The sequence below is a fragment of the Neltuma alba genome, unplaced genomic scaffold (assembly GCF_004799145.2).
Source record: "Neltuma alba isolate B1F8T4 unplaced genomic scaffold, ASM479914v2 tig00010701_pilon, whole genome shotgun sequence".
Classification (NCBI taxonomy): domain Eukaryota; kingdom Viridiplantae; phylum Streptophyta; class Magnoliopsida; order Fabales; family Fabaceae; genus Neltuma; species Neltuma alba.
This window is the reverse complement of record NW_021635537.1, coordinates 224,086-247,397: the sequence shown is the minus strand read 5'-3', so window position 1 is coordinate 247,397 and position 23,312 is coordinate 224,086. Positions and strand designations below refer to the sequence as shown.

Below are 23,312 nucleotides of genomic sequence, written 5' to 3'. Positions count from 1 at the left end.
GAAAATGCTAGATGTGCAATTTTTTTTATCAAAGTTAAATGTACAATTTTATCATGATTTTTTTTCACAACTTTGTCTCTATATTTGGGTAAAATTGCACAATATTCAGTAAAATTCATGAAATTATAAAAATTAAAAGGGAAAATGGCATTAAGGTCCCACACAAGTATAAATACAACAAAAAGATCCCCTGAAATCTCATAATATTTTTGAGGTCCCAAAGTGACTTGTGTGCAATTTTCAGAATCATCAAATGACACTCTTACCCTAACTATCAGAAACAAAGACGATGGGTGAGGAGTTTCCCACGCAATATGATTGAGAGAGAAGACGTTGAGAAAGAGGGAAGGAATCATTGATGATGAAGTATCTTCTCCATTACCATTAGTGAACTCCAAAGAGCTTCCATGTGAATCTCCACAAATATTCAAGTGTGGAACTTTCTTTCCTCTCCTCTCCTACCTTTTTTGACAGATTGTGCATTTGTTTGAGAATAGGAAATCAGAAAATCGTTTTTGCCTTTGGTACTACAAAGCTTTTGTTTTTGGTCTAAGATTCAAAAAAATGGAAGGGAGGAAAGGGGAAAAATTTTGTCTTGTAGTGCTCAATTCCCCTCCTATTCCTTTCTAAATTTGGGGTTTTTTGGAGGGAAGAGAAATATTATCTCTCATCTTGACTAAATTATCCATGTTATTTTTTAAATATTCCAAGTTTTTATACTTTTTTTTTGATTCTTCTCTTTTTTTTTTGATTCTTTCTTTTTTTGCATATTTTCTTTCTCTGATTTTATCATTTTCCATGCTCTTTACCATTAATCTTTCTCATCTTTTCCTCTTACTTGATCCCCCACCTCATTTGTCTTCTCGTTATTATTAGTATTTTTAATTCATTTATCCTGTATAAAACTATTTTTTATTGGTTTATATGAGTTGAAGTTGCTGAGATCTATTAAAATAATACTATCTAAATTTGTTGATATGTGTGTCTATATATACCTGTTTTAATTTAATTTTATTTTTTATACAAAACTCTGTATATTATCTAATTAAGCATGTGAGCGGTTGCGCACATTATATAATTAAGGATAGAATAGTTTAAAACTTGCAGCACAAATTTATTTATAATTTATATAATATGCTAAAGATTATAATATATTTTTTTGATTGACACTTATTTTGATATGATTATTTATAATCTATTTGTTATGTCTCAAGATATCTGTTTTTTTTATATTCACAAATTAAAAAATAATAATTATGATATAAATATCTTAATAAAATAATAAAGAAGTTTAAATAAAAAGATAAAGATATATTTGTCAACTTAAAATTAGCTTCCCTCTCTTCTCCTCTTAAACCAAACAAGAAATCTTTCCTCTACTCTTTTCTCCTTCAACCAAACAAAACTCATAACCTCCCTTCTCCTCCCCTCCCTTAATTCACCTCCCCTCCCCTCTATTGAACCAAACAAAGGCTAAGTGAAAACAAATCATATATTTTATGAGAACAAAGAGCTACAGAAACTAGTCATATATTTTATTAATCAAATAACGTAGTTTTTTCAAAATTTCTGTTTTTCATTCGGATATTGTACTTGACACCTGAAAATAAGAGGGTTATCCTCGTTGCTGAATATTTGAAGAGCGTTTTTCTTCCAAAAAAAAAAATCAATCGGGTTTGCTATTATTCCAAAGTATATTTCCAGAACAATAATTTGGTAGCCAGCAATCCATTTATTAATATATAAAAGTGGAGTAAAAATAAGACTCAATAGTAAGCCGACACATGGTAGCATTATTTTGCAAATAAATGTTTTTTACTTTTTATTTTTTGTTAAAGTCATGTTTCTACCTATGATTTCTTATTTATGCGTTTGTTCTTGAGATTTAGTTCAACGAAATTTTAAATTGGTTCATGTTCGATATATATGCCATGAGTTTCGATCAATTCATATTTTCAAACAACATAAATATAAATTTAACAACTTAACAATAAAAACTCTATGTAAATATTAATTTTATTGATTTTTTAGCCTTCAATTTTTTGCTTTCTAGCCAGTTGTTGCGTTTTTTGTATTTGAATTATTTTGATTGAATTGTTTGTATTTATTACTTATTATACATTTTAGATTTAAAATAAATATATTTTGAATAGATATTTTAAATTTTAAATTAAAAACATATGAAAACCATATAACTTCTCTAATCCACCCCTATTTATTTGAGTGCAAGTTTCATGTCTATTTACTGAGTTTGTTAACCAACCCATGCAATCTTAAAAATAAAATGTTTTTTATTTTTATTTTTGCAAAATAATGATTTTTGTTAATGAGAGATAAATCTATTTTTTATAATTTTTTTATTAATTCAATTAATTCTGACTTATTACAGAATTTATTGCAGTTATCCCCACTAATGAGCCTTATTTTTTTCCATTTTTTTTAAAAAACCAAAATACCTTTTATCTGCAAATATTTTAAATTAAAAAAAATAAATAAAATTATATAACTTCTCTTATCCTAAAAATATGGCATATACGCGGGGAATGATATATATTCAAATTTTGAAATTTGTATTAATTTGGTAGTATTATTTAAAATTAATTATGCTTGAAATTTAATTTCTTTTAGTCTATTAATGTGTTGAAAATGGTATCCTATGCCTTAAATCTAAACTATTATTTATACCTGAAATATTTATTATTTTTATTTATAAATTATTCTGAAATCTAATTCAAATGGAAAATTATTTTACTTATGATATTTAGAATTAAAATTTATTTTAAAATAAAATAAAATATTAATTTTTAGAAAAACAATGGATGTCTTTTACGGATTAGCCTAATATAAAAAAAGAAATACAAACTTAAAAATATTAGTTGAGATATTTTGTTTATTACTATTATGTAACTTTAACAATAGGAACTACTCAATTTATTAATATATTGAATAGTGAACCTATTTTATATTTTATATGAGATTTGTCTATTATTAATTATCTCAAATAGTGAATTTCCTAATTATCATTACGATAATCAATATATTTTATGTTTTATATTAAATACCTAATTCAATCTTAACTCCATAAGGTATGCAGATTTCAGGAGGGAGTAACCAGTGTGCATCTCATGTTTGTGTATGGTGGGGGATGGTTATGGAGGGATATGACAATTATTCAATTACCATAGTTATCTAAATACCCATGAATGTTGCTGTGCATGCTCCTCCTTTTCCTCTTTCTCATGGACGATGAAGATGAAGGGGCTATCTACTACAGACTACTACCACAAGATTACATTGGAAGTCTTATTTTATTATTATCTATGGCGGTGGCCACAAGACTCCATCTTTACATGTGGTTAGGGAGATGACAATAAAGGCTTTGCTGTCTCTTTTTTCAATTAAGACAGCTCAGCCTTGCTCGCTTTTGAGTTAATTAATTAAATACTTTTCATTCTTTTCCTAATATTTTACTATCATTGTGATTGAATGGGTTAATCCCTAGGTAAGGTGGACATGCCTATTTAGAAAAAGGAGCATGGGATGCTATGCATGTTGTAGAGTTAGTTTCTAATGGTTGCTTTGCTTCATTGGCTAATCATCATCATCTCTATCTTGGGTATTTATGGATCCACATCCTAACTTTTCAACGCCAAATGAAGAGGATAGGAGGGAGTTACGGATCAAGATATAGAACACTGTCTTCAAATATATGGATGGTGAAAAGGAGATGACATGGTCATCTAGCTTATAAGTTTCAGATTTTTTTTCCATATTTTCTTTTGTTTCGACCCACTCTCCTCCCTCCTCTCATTGTTGTTGTTCTTTTTATCTCAAGTGTTGTTTTATATTTTCTCTCCATTGTAATAATTGATTTATGAATTTAGAATCTATTATCTATTTCTTAGAAGTTGCACTCTACTTCTTTCCAGGTGATGACCATGATAGTGGAGAGAAATTGATAGGAATTGATAGAAGGAGAGAGGCACGGGTATTATGAAGTTTTTAAAAGACAAGAATACTAGGAAGGTCATAGTTGTGATGAGGTAGTCGAAGACACTCAAGCATCCACATGTATTGTGGAGTAATGTTGGTCCCTACTCTATTTTCATCATATATACTTTGCCCTTTTTTAAAAAAAAATGAAATTTCAGTGTCATTTTGTGTCATCCAATTGTTTGGATGTTCCAACATTTTAATGTGTGAGTACCACATAATTGATTAGCTTGAGATATTGATTTTTTGTATTTATAATACAAAATTGTATTATAATATTCCTTTTAAGAGATTGTATGATTTTTGAAGTTTTGTCTTGCATAATTGAATATAATGTTACTAAAGCGTATTTAGCATACATTTCAAACTTTCACTTGCAACCCTAGGCTATTATTGTAGTTCTTTCCTATATTTCTTTTATCTTCATAAAATATTTCTTGAATATCGATATTTTGATATTATTTTGAAAGTTTTATATTATTTTAAGTTTATATTGTAGTTCTTGATTTAGAATCTCTTTTTTTATTTTTTTTATAATCGGAATTGCTTACTTGCATGTTATATAAGCAAACTCTTTTTGGATGGGGTGACTAAGCTTGAAGTTATTGTCCATGACAAGCATTTTCAACTTATGAGAGTACATCTTTGTGTGGTTTTCAAAATATTTTAGCTCACTAATGATTTTGTCTCTATTAAATGAATCTTTTTAAAATGTTGATAATAGATTTACATATATTACATTTTTCAAAAGCTTATGAATATTTTATTCTTAAATTAAGTTGAAATTATGACTTGAAATAGAAATATAATATTCAAGTAATTATTTTGTAGTGATTTAACTTTTTATCTTATATAAAAAAAAACTACCAATTCATGCCTGTGCATTGCACAGATACCGTACTAGTTTTGAGACAAAACATAATACAATACAATATTCTTTGCGCTGATAAAAGAAAGAATTTTTGTTTAAGAAAAAAGATAAAAGAAAGAATTAAATAATTAGTTTAGATAAATTAAAAAATTAACTAAATTATTTGTATTAAATGTATGTAAATTTTCATAAAATAACTTGTTTAAGTATTTATATTGGAAACTATTCCTATTAATGGAAACCATTTTTAATATATAAAATCAATATGATATTTTATTAAAAACATTATAAACTATGTTTAGGTTTAAGCGAAGCCTTTTAACTAGCTCTTATATTTAAGATTAGAGGGAGTACATTATATGATTTTATACCAAAGGAGAATAAGGTATATGATCAAATTTATTTTCGCTATTACTTATGCTAATCTATGTGAAATAATTATAATTATAATTATAATAAAGATTTAGAAAGTGAAATAGTTGAATTGTAGTTGAAGGGTAACAAAATTCAATTTCGGGATCAGTTTTGTTGAAAAGAGGCACTTAACTAGAATGTACTGCCTACGGTTCTATTTATAAGACCTTGTTAGTAGATTACAAATAAAATTTTATAATTAGAACTAAAGATAGTAGTATATAAATTTCAGTGAATTAAAAACGTGGCTAGTAAAATGGTCAAATTTGAAAGTGAATACAAATTATACAATGGATATTGTGGTGCATGATTTAAAAAAATACTGACACAAGGTTTGACTGTATTTTCCTCTGATTACTAATAATTTCTGATGAATTGAAAATAAAACTCTAGTAAAAAAGATGAATTGAAAATAAAACGATTGAGTATTTAGATAAGAATGTCATTTGAAGTTCCTAAAACAACCTTATTTAAAATAACAGGAGAGGGACACAAATATATAACAATAAGCCCCATTTTTGCAAAATTCATATATTTGTAGAATTTGACTGAAAAATACGCAAAAACACAAGGAAAAAATAAGATAAAATATTTTTTCTTGTTTTCCAAGTTGCTAACACATAGTTTCTTTTTTGCTTTTTTATGATATTTAGAATATTCTTAAGTCATTTTATATTTGAAACTAATTTCTGATAGGCCAGGATTATCTATATGCTTGAGTTGGGCAGACATGAATATGGGCCTTTGAATTATTGGACCACAACAAAATTAATGATGATTAATCTTTAAGGTATGTGTGAAGTGGGATACGTTATTATGTGTGTGTATTTTAGTTTAGGAAACTCTAACATCTCCTTCGACCTAAAAAAAAAAAAAAAAGCTTTCACATCTCCAAACTTTAATGGAATTATATTATATTTCTCCCACTAAAGTATAGGAGCTAGTTGAGATATTTATTTTATTCTTAAATATAAAATTTAATTTATTTTGTTTGACAAATTCATAATTTTATGGTAAACTAGAAAACTCTCCCGTGCGTTGCACGGGTTGTGAATTATGAATAATTTTGTCATAACAATGTACACAAAATTTGAGCATAGATATTTTGACATAAAATTAATGAAAATAATTTTTTAAAACATAAAAAAGGATATATATATATATATAAGAGTAATCTGAAAGTACCAACAAAATTAACAAAAAAGAACAACAAAAATCTTTTTTAACCTTATAAAGTAATACATTTGAAGATGTAAAGAAACATTTAATCACCAATAAGCTTCACATGATGTTTTGAAATATTTCTCTGTAGACCACATTAGTGGTCTTGTTGTTGGGTTTTTGTCTGAATCAAGAATTAAAATCTTGATGCCATCCATAGACTTAACCCTTGACAGCGCAACATATAATTGACCATGTGTGAAGACAGGTCTACGTAGGTATAAGCCAACATTAGTCATTGATTGTCCCTGACTTTTGTTGATCGTCATGGCAAATGATAATATGATAGGAAACTGCCTTCTTGTCATCATGAATGGTAGTCTAGATTCTGAAGAATTCATATCCATTCGATGGATCAAAACTTCTTGACTTGTACTTGTACCATTAAGAGCTATTGCTTTAATAAAGTGTTTACCAAGAAATGTGTTCTTTAGTCTTGTGCCATTACAGAGTCCTGCAGCTTGATCTATGTTTCTCACCAGCATTATGGGAACTCCAACTTTCACTGCAAGTCTATGTGGAGGCAAGCCAGAGCATTTTATTGTGTTCAAGAATTCGATGGTATACAACTCTTGAAATGATGCACAACCTTGATCAGCTATACTCACAGAATGAGAGCTAAAATATACAATAGGCTCGCCAGGCAGTAAGGAGCACATATAGTCATTAATTTGGTCAACCACTTCAACTGTTGGTGTCAAAATATCCCTATTAGTGAGATATTCAGAATCAGCTAAATGATGTAAAAGATCAGGATATGTGGCTTCGACAATCGACTGCAGAGGATCATGATAGTCCATAATTAAAAAATCATCAGGGACTTCTATCTCTGCCATTCCATCATGAGGTAAACCGATGCGACCATCACCAATATCCAAAAGCCAGTCAGAAAATAATTTCAATTTTGAATTATCTGTGGATGAACTCGAAGATAATCGCAAGAAGTAAGTTGGAATAACTTGCAATGACTCCATAGATAAGAAGAGTTTATGGTTGAGTTGACAACATCTACACGACTACCTTTTGGGATGACAGGCAATATTTGTCTGAAATCTCCTCCCATGACAATACATTTGCCTCCAAAGGGATGATTACACTTCATTATATCTCTGAATGTCCTATCAACAGCTTCTGCACAAAAACGTTTCACCATTGGGGCTTCATCCCAAATAATCAATTTGGCACACCTGATAAGCTCACTTAGTGGTGAACTTTGGGATATGTTGCGCATGGAATCTTCATTAATATCAATTGGAATTGCAAATCTTGAATGTGCAGTTCTGCCTGAAGGTAGTAAAGTTGCAGCTATTCCACTTGAAGCCACATTAATCACTACTCCTCCTCGTGCTCTAATCGATGCTGTTAGTGCATTCCATAAGAAAGTTTTTCCAGTACCTCCAAAACCATACACAAAGAAGAACCCATCAGTAGGATGGTTTGTTGCTTTCATTACTTGGTTGAATATATTCTTCTGCTCATCTGTTAGTGATTCTAGCAACCTAATCGCTTCTCTCTGACATGTTTCTCTGTCAAAATTTAATTCTTGCAATATAAAATGATTTCTGGTATCAAAATACTTAGTAGCTGTTGCAAGTGGCATTAATGGGTAATCATGAAGAGATTTTTCATTCATTTGCAGTAGCTTTTCTATCTCAATTAAGCCTGCTTCATGCTTGTCATCATCACTAATATTTAAATCTATTTTATTGGAACAGCAATAATGTTATAAATCATAAAAAGACAAAGCAAATACTATATTCATGTCAATTGCATAAAAAGTAAGTGCATAGTTGAATTTACCTTGACATTGTGGATTATTTTGTGGACAACAACATGTCTTCACATAAGAGATTTTTAGTCTGCTCCCACACGATGTGTGGTTGTGATATACAATGACTTAGCAGCATTGACACAAAGAATCTTCTAAGATAACATCCCGTAGCCCACAATGATGCCTCTTTTATTGCATCAATGAATTCCTGATCATCGTCAATCAATCTGAGGGCATAGCAAGCAGACCTAAAAGTTGGGTAAACAACATTATCTACAGTTTTTATCTGTTCATAACTGCTAGGTCCCTTCACTTTTGTTAATAGTATTCTAAGATAATATATTTCGCCTTGAGCAGGTGATGCATGTGCCAATCGTCCAACAACAAAGCCCCTTTCTCTAAGCTTCTAAATGCTCTTTTGCTTATTAAATGTATAATAATGGGGAAACTCAGTATATGTTAATTTCCTTGCAAATGTATCTTCTAGATTCTGCTCCATCCATGCAAGAAATATTGATTCTTTAACTCTCGGTTTGTGAACCAATGAGGTAACCGAATCTTTACTTGTATAAAATTGCTTGCTGATCTGGTAAATGAAAACTCAACCGCTCAACAGAAGGGTATCTATGATGGATATCAAATGAAAAAATACGCCATGCACCTTCACAAGAAGAAACATATCTGCAATTCAAGTAATGAGAGATCTCATCAAAACCATTGTCTCCATTATTTGACTGATCATTGTTGTAGATGCTAGCAATGACTCGATCACTTCCTTTGCTGACATACTTGAACAAATATTTTATGGCACTTGATTGGTTTGTTTTCTCAACATTAAGGTGAGCATGGAACAGTCTTAACAAAGTCGCATTATAAGAAACGACATATCTATTATCTAGTGGTACACCCTTCTTATCGATGCTCTTACCATCATTCCTTCTCCTATATGTAGGGTAACCCTTTTCATCTACTGTGGTATGATTGACAAATTTCTTGGGAAAGTACTTGGAACATTTTTCATCTTTCATGCAAGGAGATTTCTTATTGGAAGGGCCACACGGTCCATGAATCATGTAGTTACTGACAAGATCATATAGCATTGGATCTCTCTCTTTGTCTGGTATTTCTACACAAATAATTCTATCCACATCATCAGGAGTGGTTGGTTTGTCTGAAGGATCCAAAAATAGAATAATGTGAGCATGTGGTAGATCCCTCTTCTGAAACTCAATTGTATAAATTTCTGCAATAGTGAAAAAAATATTATTTAATGTTATGATTTCTTCTATACCATCATAATAACATGCCCATTTAATCCCAAAATGAATGCACTTTAACCTTATATTGCTTAATTATTCTAGTAACGGTTTCAGCTAAAAAAAAAAATTCTAGTAATGATAATTTTAGTAATATTAATGGAAGGAAATATTAACAAAACCATATTAATTAATAAAATTGTTGGGAAGACTGGATGAAAATCCTAAGACAATTTGTAAGGTTTCCTTGATTTTCTCTATCTTTCAATTAACCTAGACAGTTTGAAATGGAGATGCAAATTTTAATTAATAAATTTTTCTATTTGAATCTCTAATTGAATTTTCATTTAGTTATGATGCAACGCATTTAATTTAATATGTTCAAATCCCATATGACTGAATATTTTTGGATCCCATAATGGATATTGAAATCATCTTTTGATTATGTATGGAATCAATTTTACATGGAATCCAAAATGAATGATCTTTAACCCTGTATTCATTAATTATTTTAGTACTGTTAATTTTAGGAATGTTAATGGAAATTGTGCAGAAGATCATGTGAAAATCATAAGACAATTTGCAAGGTTTCCTTGATTTTTTCCGTCATTTAATTAACCTATACCATTTGAAATGGGGATGCAAATTCTTGATTTTCTCTGTCATTCAATTAACCTATATAATTTCAAATGGAGATGCGAATTTTAATTAAAAAATTCCTCTGTTTGAACCTCCAATTAAATTCTCATTTAATTATAATGCACCGCATTTAGTTTAATTTAATTTAATTTAATAATTTAATATGTACAAATCCCATATAACTGAATATTTTTGGATACCACAATAGATAGTGAATTGAAATCATCTTTTAATTCTATATGTAATAAATTTTACGTTTTTAGATGCCCTAATTCAGTGAGCGAAGAATCCAGAATATGTTGCTTAGTGTAATGTAAATGGAAGAAAATCTCAACAAAACTGTATTAATTAATAAAAGTGTACGCTGACATTTAAATATTTAGGGACCATGATCAAATCAACATAAATCCATATATCCAAATAGAAAGTAAATAATATCACAAGATTCTTTTGTTGAGTATAAAAAAATAATTGAATTCAACTCTAATTGATTTTATGGAAAGGATATTAAAATGAAAAATGTAAAATAAGAAGCTATCAACGTGCACCATATCATCAATATCAATATAAAACAAAAGAAGTGGTGTTTCTACATATTTATTGGGTGTTAAATTTTAAAAATGTTTTTTAATATATGCCATAAAAGATATTATTGTATTAATATCCCAATCGATAAATTTGGAAATCCATTTAAAACACAATCATTTCATTGTTTTGAATTTGATTGGTTAATTCTCTAATTAATAATTTTTCATTAATGCATTTAAATAACACGTTTTTTCAGAATAATAAATTTTGAATTGTAATATGATTTTATTAATAATACACCAAGCAAAACACATTGATTGCGAGATCCGACCCGACCCGACCCGATTGAATATCTGGGTATTACAAGATTTCTAGTATATAGTTGATAGTTGATAGTTGATAGTTGATAGTTGATAGTTGATAGTTGATTTTCCTTGTTAATAGCATATTCTATTAATCAAATGATAATCAAAAGAGTATTTCAAAGAAATCAGTAGATATTTATTACAAATAATTAATTTTATTATGTTTTTGATATCCATAAATTAGTTACTAACTTCTATGTTAAGAGTAGAGGGCGTATTTATTACTCAGGGTGAAGCACCTTGTGTTATGAAATATGGGGATAATTAGATACAAAGTAATTAACAATTTCTTTGAATATTTTGATAAAGAATAATGATTTTTTTAATAGAAATGGTTGAGCTACATACGTTTCAAAGTTACAAGAAAGGATAAGACAAAAGTCTAAATAACTCATACTAACAATTGATTGATTTGAACAAAAACTCCCAAAAACCTATTCCAAAGAGTCATGATCACACTAAGATAAAGAGTTGGGAGACTATAAAAGTATGGAGAAACGGGGTTAAAAGCCGTTTACGAAATAGTCTACTTGAATTTGGGATATTCAAAAGCTGCATGCACAACTTGTAGCTAAACATAAATATTTTTGATGTTGCCTATAAAAAAAAATAGTCCAATAAATATAGATATGAAGCCAAAATGAGGGTAAATTTAAAGAATTAAAAATTATATTAATCCAATTTGAATTTAAAAGTAAGGTTTATTATTTTAAAATTGGGTTATGTTGTAAATTTGTCCTGAAAATTTTTACTTAGGAATATTGGGTATCCTGAATTTTTTTTAGAAGCAAATTTGCCTTGAAAGTTTAAAATCGTAGTAATATTGTCCTCTACTGTTAAAAATATTAATAGTCAATGTCACTATTTTAACGGTCAATATTAGCTTTTTAACGGTTGGGGGTACTATTGTCATGATTTTAAATTTTTGGGGCAAATTTGCTTCCAAAAAAATTTCAAATATCCAAATCTCTTGCATGAAAGCTTTCAAGACAACCTTAATTCTTTAAAATTTGTTATCCTTCAAACAAAACCCTATAAATTTAAAACATTATGTTTTCCAATTTATTTAATTTTTTTGGTAACAACATACTTATCAATCTATATTCTAATGATATATCAATCTATCATACTACCTTTAATTTTTAATATAAGACTAGTTGCTTAGTTAAGGAGATTAAGGAAGTCTCTAAATTACTTTAAAGCATTTATATTTATCATTTTTTTCAAACTAATTTGACTCACTTATAAATTGACAATTGACGTAGAATCTAATGACATACATAAGTGTCTTACAGATATCCTGTAATATGTATTATAATTAAATAATTTGATAACTTTTTTTAATCTTTTCAAATTAATTAATTAAGTTTTACATCAAGGAACAAATATAATATCATTAGTTTAGTGCATATCATAACATGGTGATAGTCACTAGGCGTCGGATGAAAAGGGACAGTTGAGGGATTTTTTTTTCACGAGGTTGAACCGAAAATTCTACAAACTAAATTAAATGAAGGGTTACTATTCTTTTTATTTGATTGAGGTTTCTTATTTGAGGCTTATAGCATAAAGAATTTGCTTCTCCTAAATAAGTGTGCTTCCTAAGATTTGAATATGTGTTCTTTTCCTTACAAGGGTGAGTTTACTTATCAACTTAACTAACAGCATGTTGGTAATGAAGTTTAATATTATTATTAGTTCTTTCTACTTAATTGAATTTTGATTTTTATGCTTATAGTTTCTAATTGTGATTTTTAGTTCTTATAATTTCATAAGGACCTAATCATAGTTAACATTATTAAGTATAGGAACCAAAACTACCAAAACTTGTTAAAAATATATGGACTAAAACCAAAACTAGTCTGGACTCCTCTACTTTTAATAACATGTTTTGGTTGTTTTGGTCCATATTACCTAAGCCGGTTAAACCCATTAAAAGCTAATGCCATTAAATTTAGACTAAGTCTTTTTAAAATTATAAGGACAAAAAACACGATTTGAAACTATAAGGATATTAAAATTAAAATTTGATCAAACCATAAGGACTAATAACAAACTCTTAGATGAATTTTTTTTTTGACAATATCCAATATGCATGGTGCGTATAGCTTTATCTGTTTCTTCTTTAACGTGTCTACTTGACTCTAACTTCACTTTCCCATGCAATAATTTCTTCCTCATCTCCCAGCCACAATTTTATCAGTTTCATTCCTTCCGTGGGTTTACTGCCATTTCGCGTACCCGAGGGTATTTATGCAAATATCCTTAAAAAATTAAAAAGTTCTATAAATACCAATCCATGTTACTCTCTGAGCACAACCGTATTAACCCTAAACTTGAAGCAATCATCTCCTCTTTCTTCTACGGACCATTCTGATCATTAATGGAAGCAGAAGTGATTGATCTTACAAAGTCTCCTCCATCTTCCCCAGAAAACCCATATAATAAATCCTCAAGAATCCTCAAATTCACAGCTCATATTTATTCCAGGAAAATTCGATTCAAGGTCAAGAAATCTTGCTTGCCCTTCTTCACCTTTAACCCTAATCCTAATTTTGGAAACTTCCATTTTTCTCAAGCAACTGATCAGCGTCTGAATAAGGACCCCTGGACTCCTAAGGAACATCAGTATGTTTTCTCTTTATCGTTCTTGTCTATTGCTTTCCAATAACTTCCATTTGCGACTTATCGTTCCCCAGCGTCTCTTGTTTATTACTTATATTGTACCGATTTGGTCCCAAATCTAAACCAAGTTTGATAATATATATCTAAAGCATTTGATATTTGTTTACCTAGTTGGCCTTTCTATATAATTAAACTCTGTGAGTATCACCCTGATCCTTATTATTTATCACTAGTGGGAAGGGATTTTAGTTTTTTTTATTTGTTACTTGTACCCTTTTTAATACTTCATTTTCAATTCTATCCCTATTAATTATAGCAAAGGTGAAGAAAAAGAAAATGGGTGGGAGAAAATACACTAGTTTTTAATGTTATTCTTGATAAGGACAAAAGTGTAAGATTTTATCTATTTAATGCTCTTTTTGATATATGAGAAATTCCTACAAGTGACAATTAATAATGACCAAAGTCGTAATTAATTCATTATAATTAATATACTAGTATTGAAAAGCAAGGAACAAAAAACCGGACCGGACATTAAACCAGTCAAGATAGTGGGTCAAGGGTTACTGGTCGAATCGAGGTCGAACCGGGGTCGGACCGGTCATATTAAAATAATATAATTTAATTCATAATATTAAAATGAAACAAAATTTATAAATAATAATCACTAAAAAAAAGATGAGAAGCTACAAAAGTTGGTTTAATGTTTAATCGTACCAAGCAAATATTAATGAAATGCACATCTTCACTATGGAAAATCAAAATCATCACTAAGATCATTGACATGGACTAAGATGTCAATAGCTGGATGAGGAAAAGTAGGAGCAACAACATCATCTTGTAAAGGTGGAGGGTTAGCAATATCCATATCTTCATCACCTATGTAAAACAATGATCAATATTAACAATCATACAAAAAATTATATATTTGTATAGAAATAAAGTCTTAATTATATATATAAAGTTATAAACCTTCATTAGCCTTCTCAAGAGTTGTTGAATTAGCAATACCCTCATTGTTAAGGACGCTTTCGAATGAAGCCACATCTCTATAATCAAATTCCGGAGTGGGATCTTCTTCAACGACCCAAAAATCCACCATATTAATGTTTTCATAGTCAATTGGATCATAACTTTTGCTCTTCTTCAATGTAATCCTTTAATGACAAATAAAATTTCAAATAAATATGAATCAATTAAAATAAAAAACTAAAGGTATTCACAATTTTCAACATTACCTATGCTTCAGTCGCAGATTATAATTGGTGAAAACCAAATCATTCAGCCTTTTATGTTTCAATCTATTTCTTCTTTTCATATGAATTCTTTCAAATAAGCTCTAATTCCTCTCACAACTAGAAGAAGCAAAAGTTTGACTAAGAATACGCATTGCAACACGCTGCAATTCTGGAACTGAACAACCATAATTTGTCCACCATTCATCTGCATAATAAAATACATTTAGTATCCAATATTATATAAAATTAGTGAATAACCATGAATAATTGAATGTAATACTTACAAGGGTCTAGTTTTTGTGCAGCTTTTTGACATGAGGGTCTACTAAAAGATTCCTTCCCTTCGCGATAAGTAGTCGCTTGTTTCATTACCAGGAAGCCATCAATATCCTCATCTGAGTAAGACTCCACAACATCAATCAAAGCCATCATCAATTTTGACTTGCTAGGATAGTCTGGACCATTTGTAATTACAAGATTCAACAAATACGATGCTGCATGAAGATTGGTCTTCAGATGTCTATCCCATCGAGTTTGAATGATTGTTGTGTAAGGCTTATATAGTTCCTTATTCTTCTTAAACATCTCCTTAATTGCCATTTTTGCCCTTTGCATTCCTTTATGAACCTAAGGTAATGAAGGTTTTTCATCTGAGTCCACAATTCTCAATAATTTGATGAGAGGAGATACAATCTTCACAACTTGATAACAATCATTCTAAAACCGATTATCTAAAATGATTACACTGAAATTTTTTCCTGCTTCAGTCTTCGATAATCTATGGTCCACAAAGTGCTTATCAACCACTAAAGCCTGCAAGTCATTTTTGTGCATATATATGCTATGCAATGTAATAAATGTTGTAGCAAATCTTGTGACACCAGGATGCACAATTTCTTTCCAACTCGGTTTTTTCCTCAGCCATGATAAAAAAACCATATGATTATATGCAAAGATAGTCACCTTTGATGCCTTCGATGTGAGGTCTAACACATGAGGCATGCTGGAAAAGTCTTTCAATATAAGATTCAAATAATAAGCAGTACAAGGTGACCAATAAATACTTTTATACTTTTCCTTAATCAACCTGCCACATGCTACATAGTTGGTTGCATTGTCAGTTACTACATGACCAATATTTTTAGGACCAATCCACTCAATAAGTTCACAGAATAACGTAAACAAAGTTTTAGTATCTTTGACTAGATCTGATGCATCAACAGACTTCACAAATACTATACTGTGAGTAGAATACACTAAGAAATTTATCAAAGTACGTTGCCTGACATCAGTCCATCCATCAACCATGAGTGTACAGCTGTTGTTTTTCCATTTAGCTCGATGGCTATCAATAAGTAACTGACATTCTTTTCTCCAATCACTTAGCAAATTGGTTTTGAAATCATAAGCACTAGGGGCTTTAAACCGAGGGCCAATTGAAGCAATACCATCTACAGCTTTTTGAAATAATAGGAAATCAAATGCTTTAAATGGAATACAGTTCACAATTGCCCATTCAGCAATCAACATTTTCACATTGTGTCTTGCTTTTTTTGTTGCTAATGCACTTTTAATACTTGGCTGGGAATCAGGAGTTGTGCGAGGAGCAAAATAATTGTCCATATTCCCCGTAGCTTTTCTTTTTTTTGCACTACTCATGATAATTGGAGAATCAACATGAGTTTCTTCAATTTCTTCTTCTATATTTTCAATAGCTTTTTTCTTTGAACACTCTTTCAAAGATTCTGTCATTCTATGACGTACATCATGCGGAACTTTTTTACAAAAAGATATTTGACCAGTGATACCAGCAAGGTGTTGCTTCATTCTATTTATCCCACCACCTCTATAACTATTACCACAAAAAAGGCATGTGTATACATTTTGTGTCCTTTTTTATAAGCAACATGTGCCCATGCAGGATCAGTCTTTGCACGCAATGAAGAAGTGGGTGCAGAAGGAGTGGAAGTTTCAGTATTGGGAGTCAAAGATTCAGTATGAAGAGTGACATTATCATTTCCAGAACTTTGATTATTTGAAATATCCATCACTGCTACCTCTTGGAAAGGAAACAAAATCCATACAAAATCAATTTAATCCAGTATCAATTTATCTACCATATATCGATATGCCAATCAATGCTTCAAGTTACAAACATGAATTTATCTATCTCATACGTATGCATTTGTACATAATTATATGTCCTAAATCTTCAAATCAAAAAATATCATATTAATTATTAATCAATACTCTTTTCCTGACCAGAACATCACCAATCAAGACTTCAGACATGTGAAACATACTTTATCTATCCAGAACCAATTTAATCCAATCTCCAAAGGAAACAAAATCAATTTAAGTTTATCAGTTTAAGCTGTTCATACTTTGTATATCGTCCAGAATCAATTTAATCCAATAATCTGTATTATTTCAGCAAATTCATCTACTTTCCTCTCCTACTTCAAGTATTCATCAGAAATCATAATACAATTTTCATCTCCTCCCTGCCCAAATCTTTCGACAGCCGAAGAGAAAGAAGCAACAAAACAAATACATCTTAAAAACACAATCTAGCTGAAAGGGAAAAGTTTTGAGCTTAACCACAACTTAATGCACCGAAGGGACAATGCTGAGTGGCCGAGTGGGATTTCAGGGCGACCTGTGACTCTGGATTCAGCTTCTGCGAACTGCCAAACTGTAAATGCTAAAGGCCAAGTAGGACGTGGTCATGTTGAGGGAGACTTGCGAGCTCAAACCGCCAGACTACTGATGCGATAGCGACTTTGCGAGGTGGAGAGCTGTGATTTTCAGTTTCAGATCTGCCATAGACTGCGAGGACGTTGAGGGAGATCAGACTAGCTACGACTGCGATTTTGGAGATCTACCGAACAACTACCTCTGCCGGAGACTGTAGTGCCGTCGACGACGCTAGGGAGCAGGGACTGATTTCGGTTTGAGGGAGGGAGTCGCGTGAGTTGCCGCCAAGTTTAGTCTTTAGGGGAGGGAAAATGGCCGACTCGTGAGTGGAAGAGAACCGAACTACCGAAGAAGAGAAATTTTTTTTAATAAATAAAACAACAGCGTTTTGGGGTGCTGACAGGCAAAAAAAAAAAAAGGCCAACCAGGAAATACCCGGTTCAATTCGGTTATAACCAGTTGGACCGGTTTTTTCCAGTTGGATGGCTCCCCGGTCAAGCAGCTCATCTGGACCGAACTGGAGACCGGTCACCGATTTCTCGATCGAACCGGCCGATCCGGTCCCTTTTTTTTCCTTGTTGAAAAGCTTTATACGAAATTTTTTTTTCCATATTAGGTGGTTAAACCAGATTAAAATTATGGGCCAGAAAAGTATTTACTAATCGGCTAAATTATATAAAACTTCCTATAGATGATTTTATAAAATTATTAACTCACATATGTGACTCACATTAATCTGAGATGAAACTTTTTATTAAAAATATGATGGTGACTTGACAGCAACAGATTAATAGTAAAAAGAAAAGAGGTAAAAGTTAGGAAGATTATTTAAATTTAAACTGTAATACGTCAATACATGTAACTGGCCCAAAGTTCAGAAAAATTTTGTATTGTTATGAATATAATAATATCTTTGTGGATCTCCATATACCTCCTATTATCTCTTATATCTCCTATAATTTCTAATATCTCCCATTATCTTTATATCCCACAATTATCTCATATTATTATGTAATATCAAAGGTGTAAAGGTGTGTCTATAAATAGAGGCCATGGATAATGTATTGAGTACATTTGAATAGAATGAGAAATACTCTCTCTTGTTGATCCTCTCTTCCTCTGTATGATTCTTCTCTCTATTTCTTCTTTATTTATAACATGTTATCAGCACAAAACTCTAATCAAGGGGCATATGATATACCTTTCTACCCCAGCATAATTTTAGAGCATCATCTCTATGATTTTTCTAGAGTATCTTTTACTCTGTTCAAATAAAAATATCTCGAGCATCATATATATGGAGTGTCAGAGTATCCGTATTCCTATTCAATTTATCTAGGATAATCTAAGCTATTATATGGAATTAAAAAGATTATTTACCATTGTTTTAAACATCGGGTTCCATGACTATGATTGGAGATTTTGCTTTACTTTTTAGTATTACAATTTAATTTTGATATAGATATTATACCTTCCGAACTAATTATGATGAGAGGATTTTTTTCATCTATTTCTTATTGATCTAACGTCACTATTTCGATGAAACCAAAAGTTCCAATAAATACTAGCAGTATCCTTAAAAAGTTACCATTTAAAGTTAAATGGCCAGAAGCCATATAATTCTAAGTTTTCATCTCATTGTGATTAAATGACCAGAAGACATATAACTCTGATTTTTCATTCTTTTCAAATTAAATGGCTAAAAGCCATATGATTTTGATTTTCTATATTATAGTCAGAAGCTATACAACTTTGATTTTTTTATCTTATGGCTAGAAGCCATATATATATGGCTAATTCTCTATTTTTTTTAAATGGTTTGAAGCCATATATATTTGATATTTTATCTTATTAAATAACTAGAAGTATTTAGGTATAAATTTTTCATCTTATGGTTAGAAGCCATATATATTTGATTATTGTTATCTTATTAAATGGCTAGAAGCCATATAATTTGAATTTTCTATTTTATGACCAGAAGTCATATATATATTTAATTTTTCTTTATCTTATTAAATGACTAGTTGTCATATAACTTTGATTTTCTATCTTATGGTCAGAAGCCATATATATTTGAATTTTTTTATCTCATTAAAAAGTTAAAAGCCATATATTTTCTATTTTATATCCAGAAGCCGTATATATTTAATTTATCTTTATTTATATATATCATGTTAAATTTTCAATTTTATGGCCAGAAGCCATATATATATTTATATGTAATTTTTCTATATCTTCTTAAATGGCTCGTATCCATATAACTTTGATGTTCTATCTTATGACTAGAAGTCATAAAGATTTAATTTTTTTGTTATTTTATTAATTAGCCAAAACCTATATAACATCAAATTTTTATCTTATAGTTAGAAACCATATATCTTTATTTTTTTTTTTGAAATTAAATAGTTAGATGCCATATATCTTTATTTTCTTTATTAAATAGCCTGAAACCATATAGTTTTGATTATGAGAAGGATCATTATATGGTTTGTTTATAAAAGAAAAAATTATGACAATTAGAATTATAAATATTATAACCCATAAGACTAATGGCTCCAATGTTTTTTATTATAAGAATCTATTGATTATATAGTGAAGGATGTATTGATACAATAGTTTACATTTTCTTTTTATTTCATGTTACATTTATATTTACTTCTTATTAATTTAAATATTAAATTTTATCCTTATCTTATTCTCATATCTTCTTGACATTCAATTTGATATTTATTCATATTATAACTTCTTATTACTAGATGGCCAACAATCATCACAATGATGTTACTAAATGACATGAAAATGATAACTGATGATGTTTTTAAAGCCTCGAAGCTTATAATTCAAATATTAAGTGACACAAATGATATTTAAAAATATATATATTTACTGTACAGACTCTTGAAAACTAATGACTTATAAATAGCTCTGAAAGCTTATGATTCAAATCTTCATAACTATGTAGTTTGATTTAGTCCTTATAGATCTCTTTCTATTGAATTTGTAAATTTATGAATAAATTTTGAAGTATTATATAATATATACAAAGAAATAAAGTTTTTGAATAACGAAATATCTAGAAAATGTATATGTTTTCTTCAAAAAAAAAAACTTCATATTTTGAAAAAGCATAATAAAAAGCGAAGTATATTATATAGTGAAATAATAATATATGTTAGTTCCTGAAAAACTATATAAAGCATTTTTTGAAGAACTATATGCAATAAAAAAATTGATATAGTTCTAGAAAAACTAATAACAAAATATTGATATAGTTCTTAAAGAATTGGTAACAAAATCGATATAGTTCTTGAATAACTAATATAATTCCCCCATTATTTTTGTGGGCAGAAAAGGAATTGATAATGAAAATTATGGCCTACAAACATATATACTAGAATATTTGTTTATCAAAAGGTCTTAAAGTGACAGTTTAATTGGATTGAAATTCATTATTATATCTAAATTAGAAAGCATTTAGATTTTCAAATTAAAGATATGTTATTAGCTTACTATATGCTATTTACTCTATTTGAAATATAAAAATAAGAAAAATATGTTTATATGACTCACACTTAAGGGAGAGATTATTGAAATACAAGTGTCAATTATGTTGAGTGGAATTTCTTATTATTAATATTAATATCATTCTTTATATCTTATATTTCTTTTGAAAAAGGCTATAAAAGAATCAGTAGCGCTCAACCTTCCATGAGTGCACAAGTTTTCACCATTGGGTAAAAGATGAAAAATAATGCTCTAGAAGAGTTATATCATGATTTATTATTCTGAAGATAAAATCTATAATTAATAGCATATTCCTTATGAAATATTAAGGTGAAAAATAAATAATATGACATGGTAATAAGAAGTTTATTAATAATTGAGAATAATTTTACAATAAACTAGAAGTTTATGCATTTATAGTTTAGCATGACCGGTCAGATCATCCTAGATTATAATGATGCAAAATATCATGAAAAATATGCATTGTCATTTATTAAAGAACCAGAAGATTCTTTAAAAATGATATATGATTAAAAAAAATTTATGTGTCATTTGTTCTCAAAAGAACTAAATAAGAGAACATCACTAGCTATGCTCAAAATTAGATCCATGCATATTTATAATGTATTGACTTTATATATAGGCCCATTTAGACACCATGTGGACCAAAGTAATACTTTATAAGTGAAAGATGTATCTATAAAATGGTCACAGGTGTTTATGATTAATTGGCAACCTAAAGTTTGCAAATATATTCAGATAATTACATTGAGTACATAAGTTCTTGATTATGAAATCAATATGATTCTCATTGAGATTGCTAGTGATTGTTCCTCACGTTGTTGATGATTATATGCTTAGTAAAAGCTTCTATAAGTAGCTAAATTAGAGTTTATGAGAACAGAATTTTCATTTGAGTGTTGGGATGATTGATTTTATATATTTTTGCATACAAATACATCAAACCATCAATGTATTGTGAATTCTCCAATTATAATTGGCTTTTGGTCGGGAGCCAAATATTTTTCATCTTAGAATGTTCAGTATCTATTATTCCATCACAATAATGCACATATTATTAAAAGTAAGTTAGGATCACTGTTGGATAAGAATCTCCTTATTCTTATTTGTTTCTAAATGAAACAAAATAATGTTTCTAAAGGGGATTTATGGATTTGGGAGACCTGCATTACATGTTTCCAATATGAGGGGGAGAACATGTGTAGCTGGAAAAGAAAACACATAGATTGCATTTTCACTATCAAAGGCAAATCCTCAAATGTAGTAGTATATACTAGAAGTTCATAAAGTACTGCATTCGTAAAACATTACTAATATTTGCAAGATGCAATTACTGATCCAAATGAGAATTCTTAATTCATATATTCCAATTAAAAGTACTCCTATTTTTAAAACATGCTAAAAACATGAGAATATGATCGGTTCCAAAAGAAAAGAAAAAGGAGCAAATGATCATGATGATCATACTAAGGAGGCATGAATTGCAAAAGAGGTTAAAATAGAACTCTTTGAACCCTGAAGAGGTTTAAGTGTCTGAAAGCAATAAAGAGATCTCGATATGTTATGTCATAAAAGAAAATGAGACTGACAAAGGAATACAATTGTTGACAATAATTTTATTGATGATATCACATGATCAAATGAGGATCTTATATATAAATCTGTTATGAGATACAGACAGAAAAATAGTTGGCCAACAGAAAAGAAAAGACGCAATGTAACAGGAATTTGTGTATCCCTAGCCTATGCACTTGAAGCGTAATGCTAGTGTTATGTAAATAGGCATTTGTACAATATAAAGAGAAATAAAGTCTTGTGGCGGATTAAATTACATGTCTTATCAATCTAGCAGTCTGATAATAAATGAAGTATTTTTCATGTGCGTCTTAGAAATATAACGTATGACTCACTTTATAGTGAAATTATAATTGAATCTTAAAAGAATTCAAATCCTTGTATAAATTCAAACAATCCAATACATGAACAGATTTGTATCATAATATGTGAAAATCCTTGAAGGATTTGAGTTTCTAGAAGCATACAATTATGTTATCAAGAACATTATTCAATTAAATCTTTATATGAGGCATATGTGGTTAATATCGATTGAAGGAATGATGTAAACATATTCCAACTTGTCTATTTGTAAAAAGATTCAAAATGAGTTTG

General features: G+C 29.5%; 2 protein-coding genes across 2 annotated transcripts; both read right to left on the bottom strand.

Annotated features, from left to right (window-relative positions):
• Positions 1–6,546: 6,546 nt before the first annotated feature.
• LOC114758441 (ATP-dependent DNA helicase pfh1-like) lies at positions 6,547–7,473 on the bottom strand. The gene has a single exon (XM_028947474.1). It carries the CDS (start codon positions 7,471–7,473, stop codon positions 6,547–6,549), a length of 927 nt encoding a protein of 308 aa, XP_028803307.1.
• Positions 7,474–15,638: 8,165 nt separating this feature from the next.
• Positions 15,639–16,673, bottom strand: LOC114758440 (uncharacterized). Its single transcript, XM_028947472.1, has one exon. The coding sequence runs from the start codon at positions 16,671–16,673 to the stop codon at positions 15,639–15,641; it is 1,035 nt and encodes a 344-aa protein (XP_028803305.1).
• Positions 16,674–23,312: the final 6,639 nt, after the last annotated feature.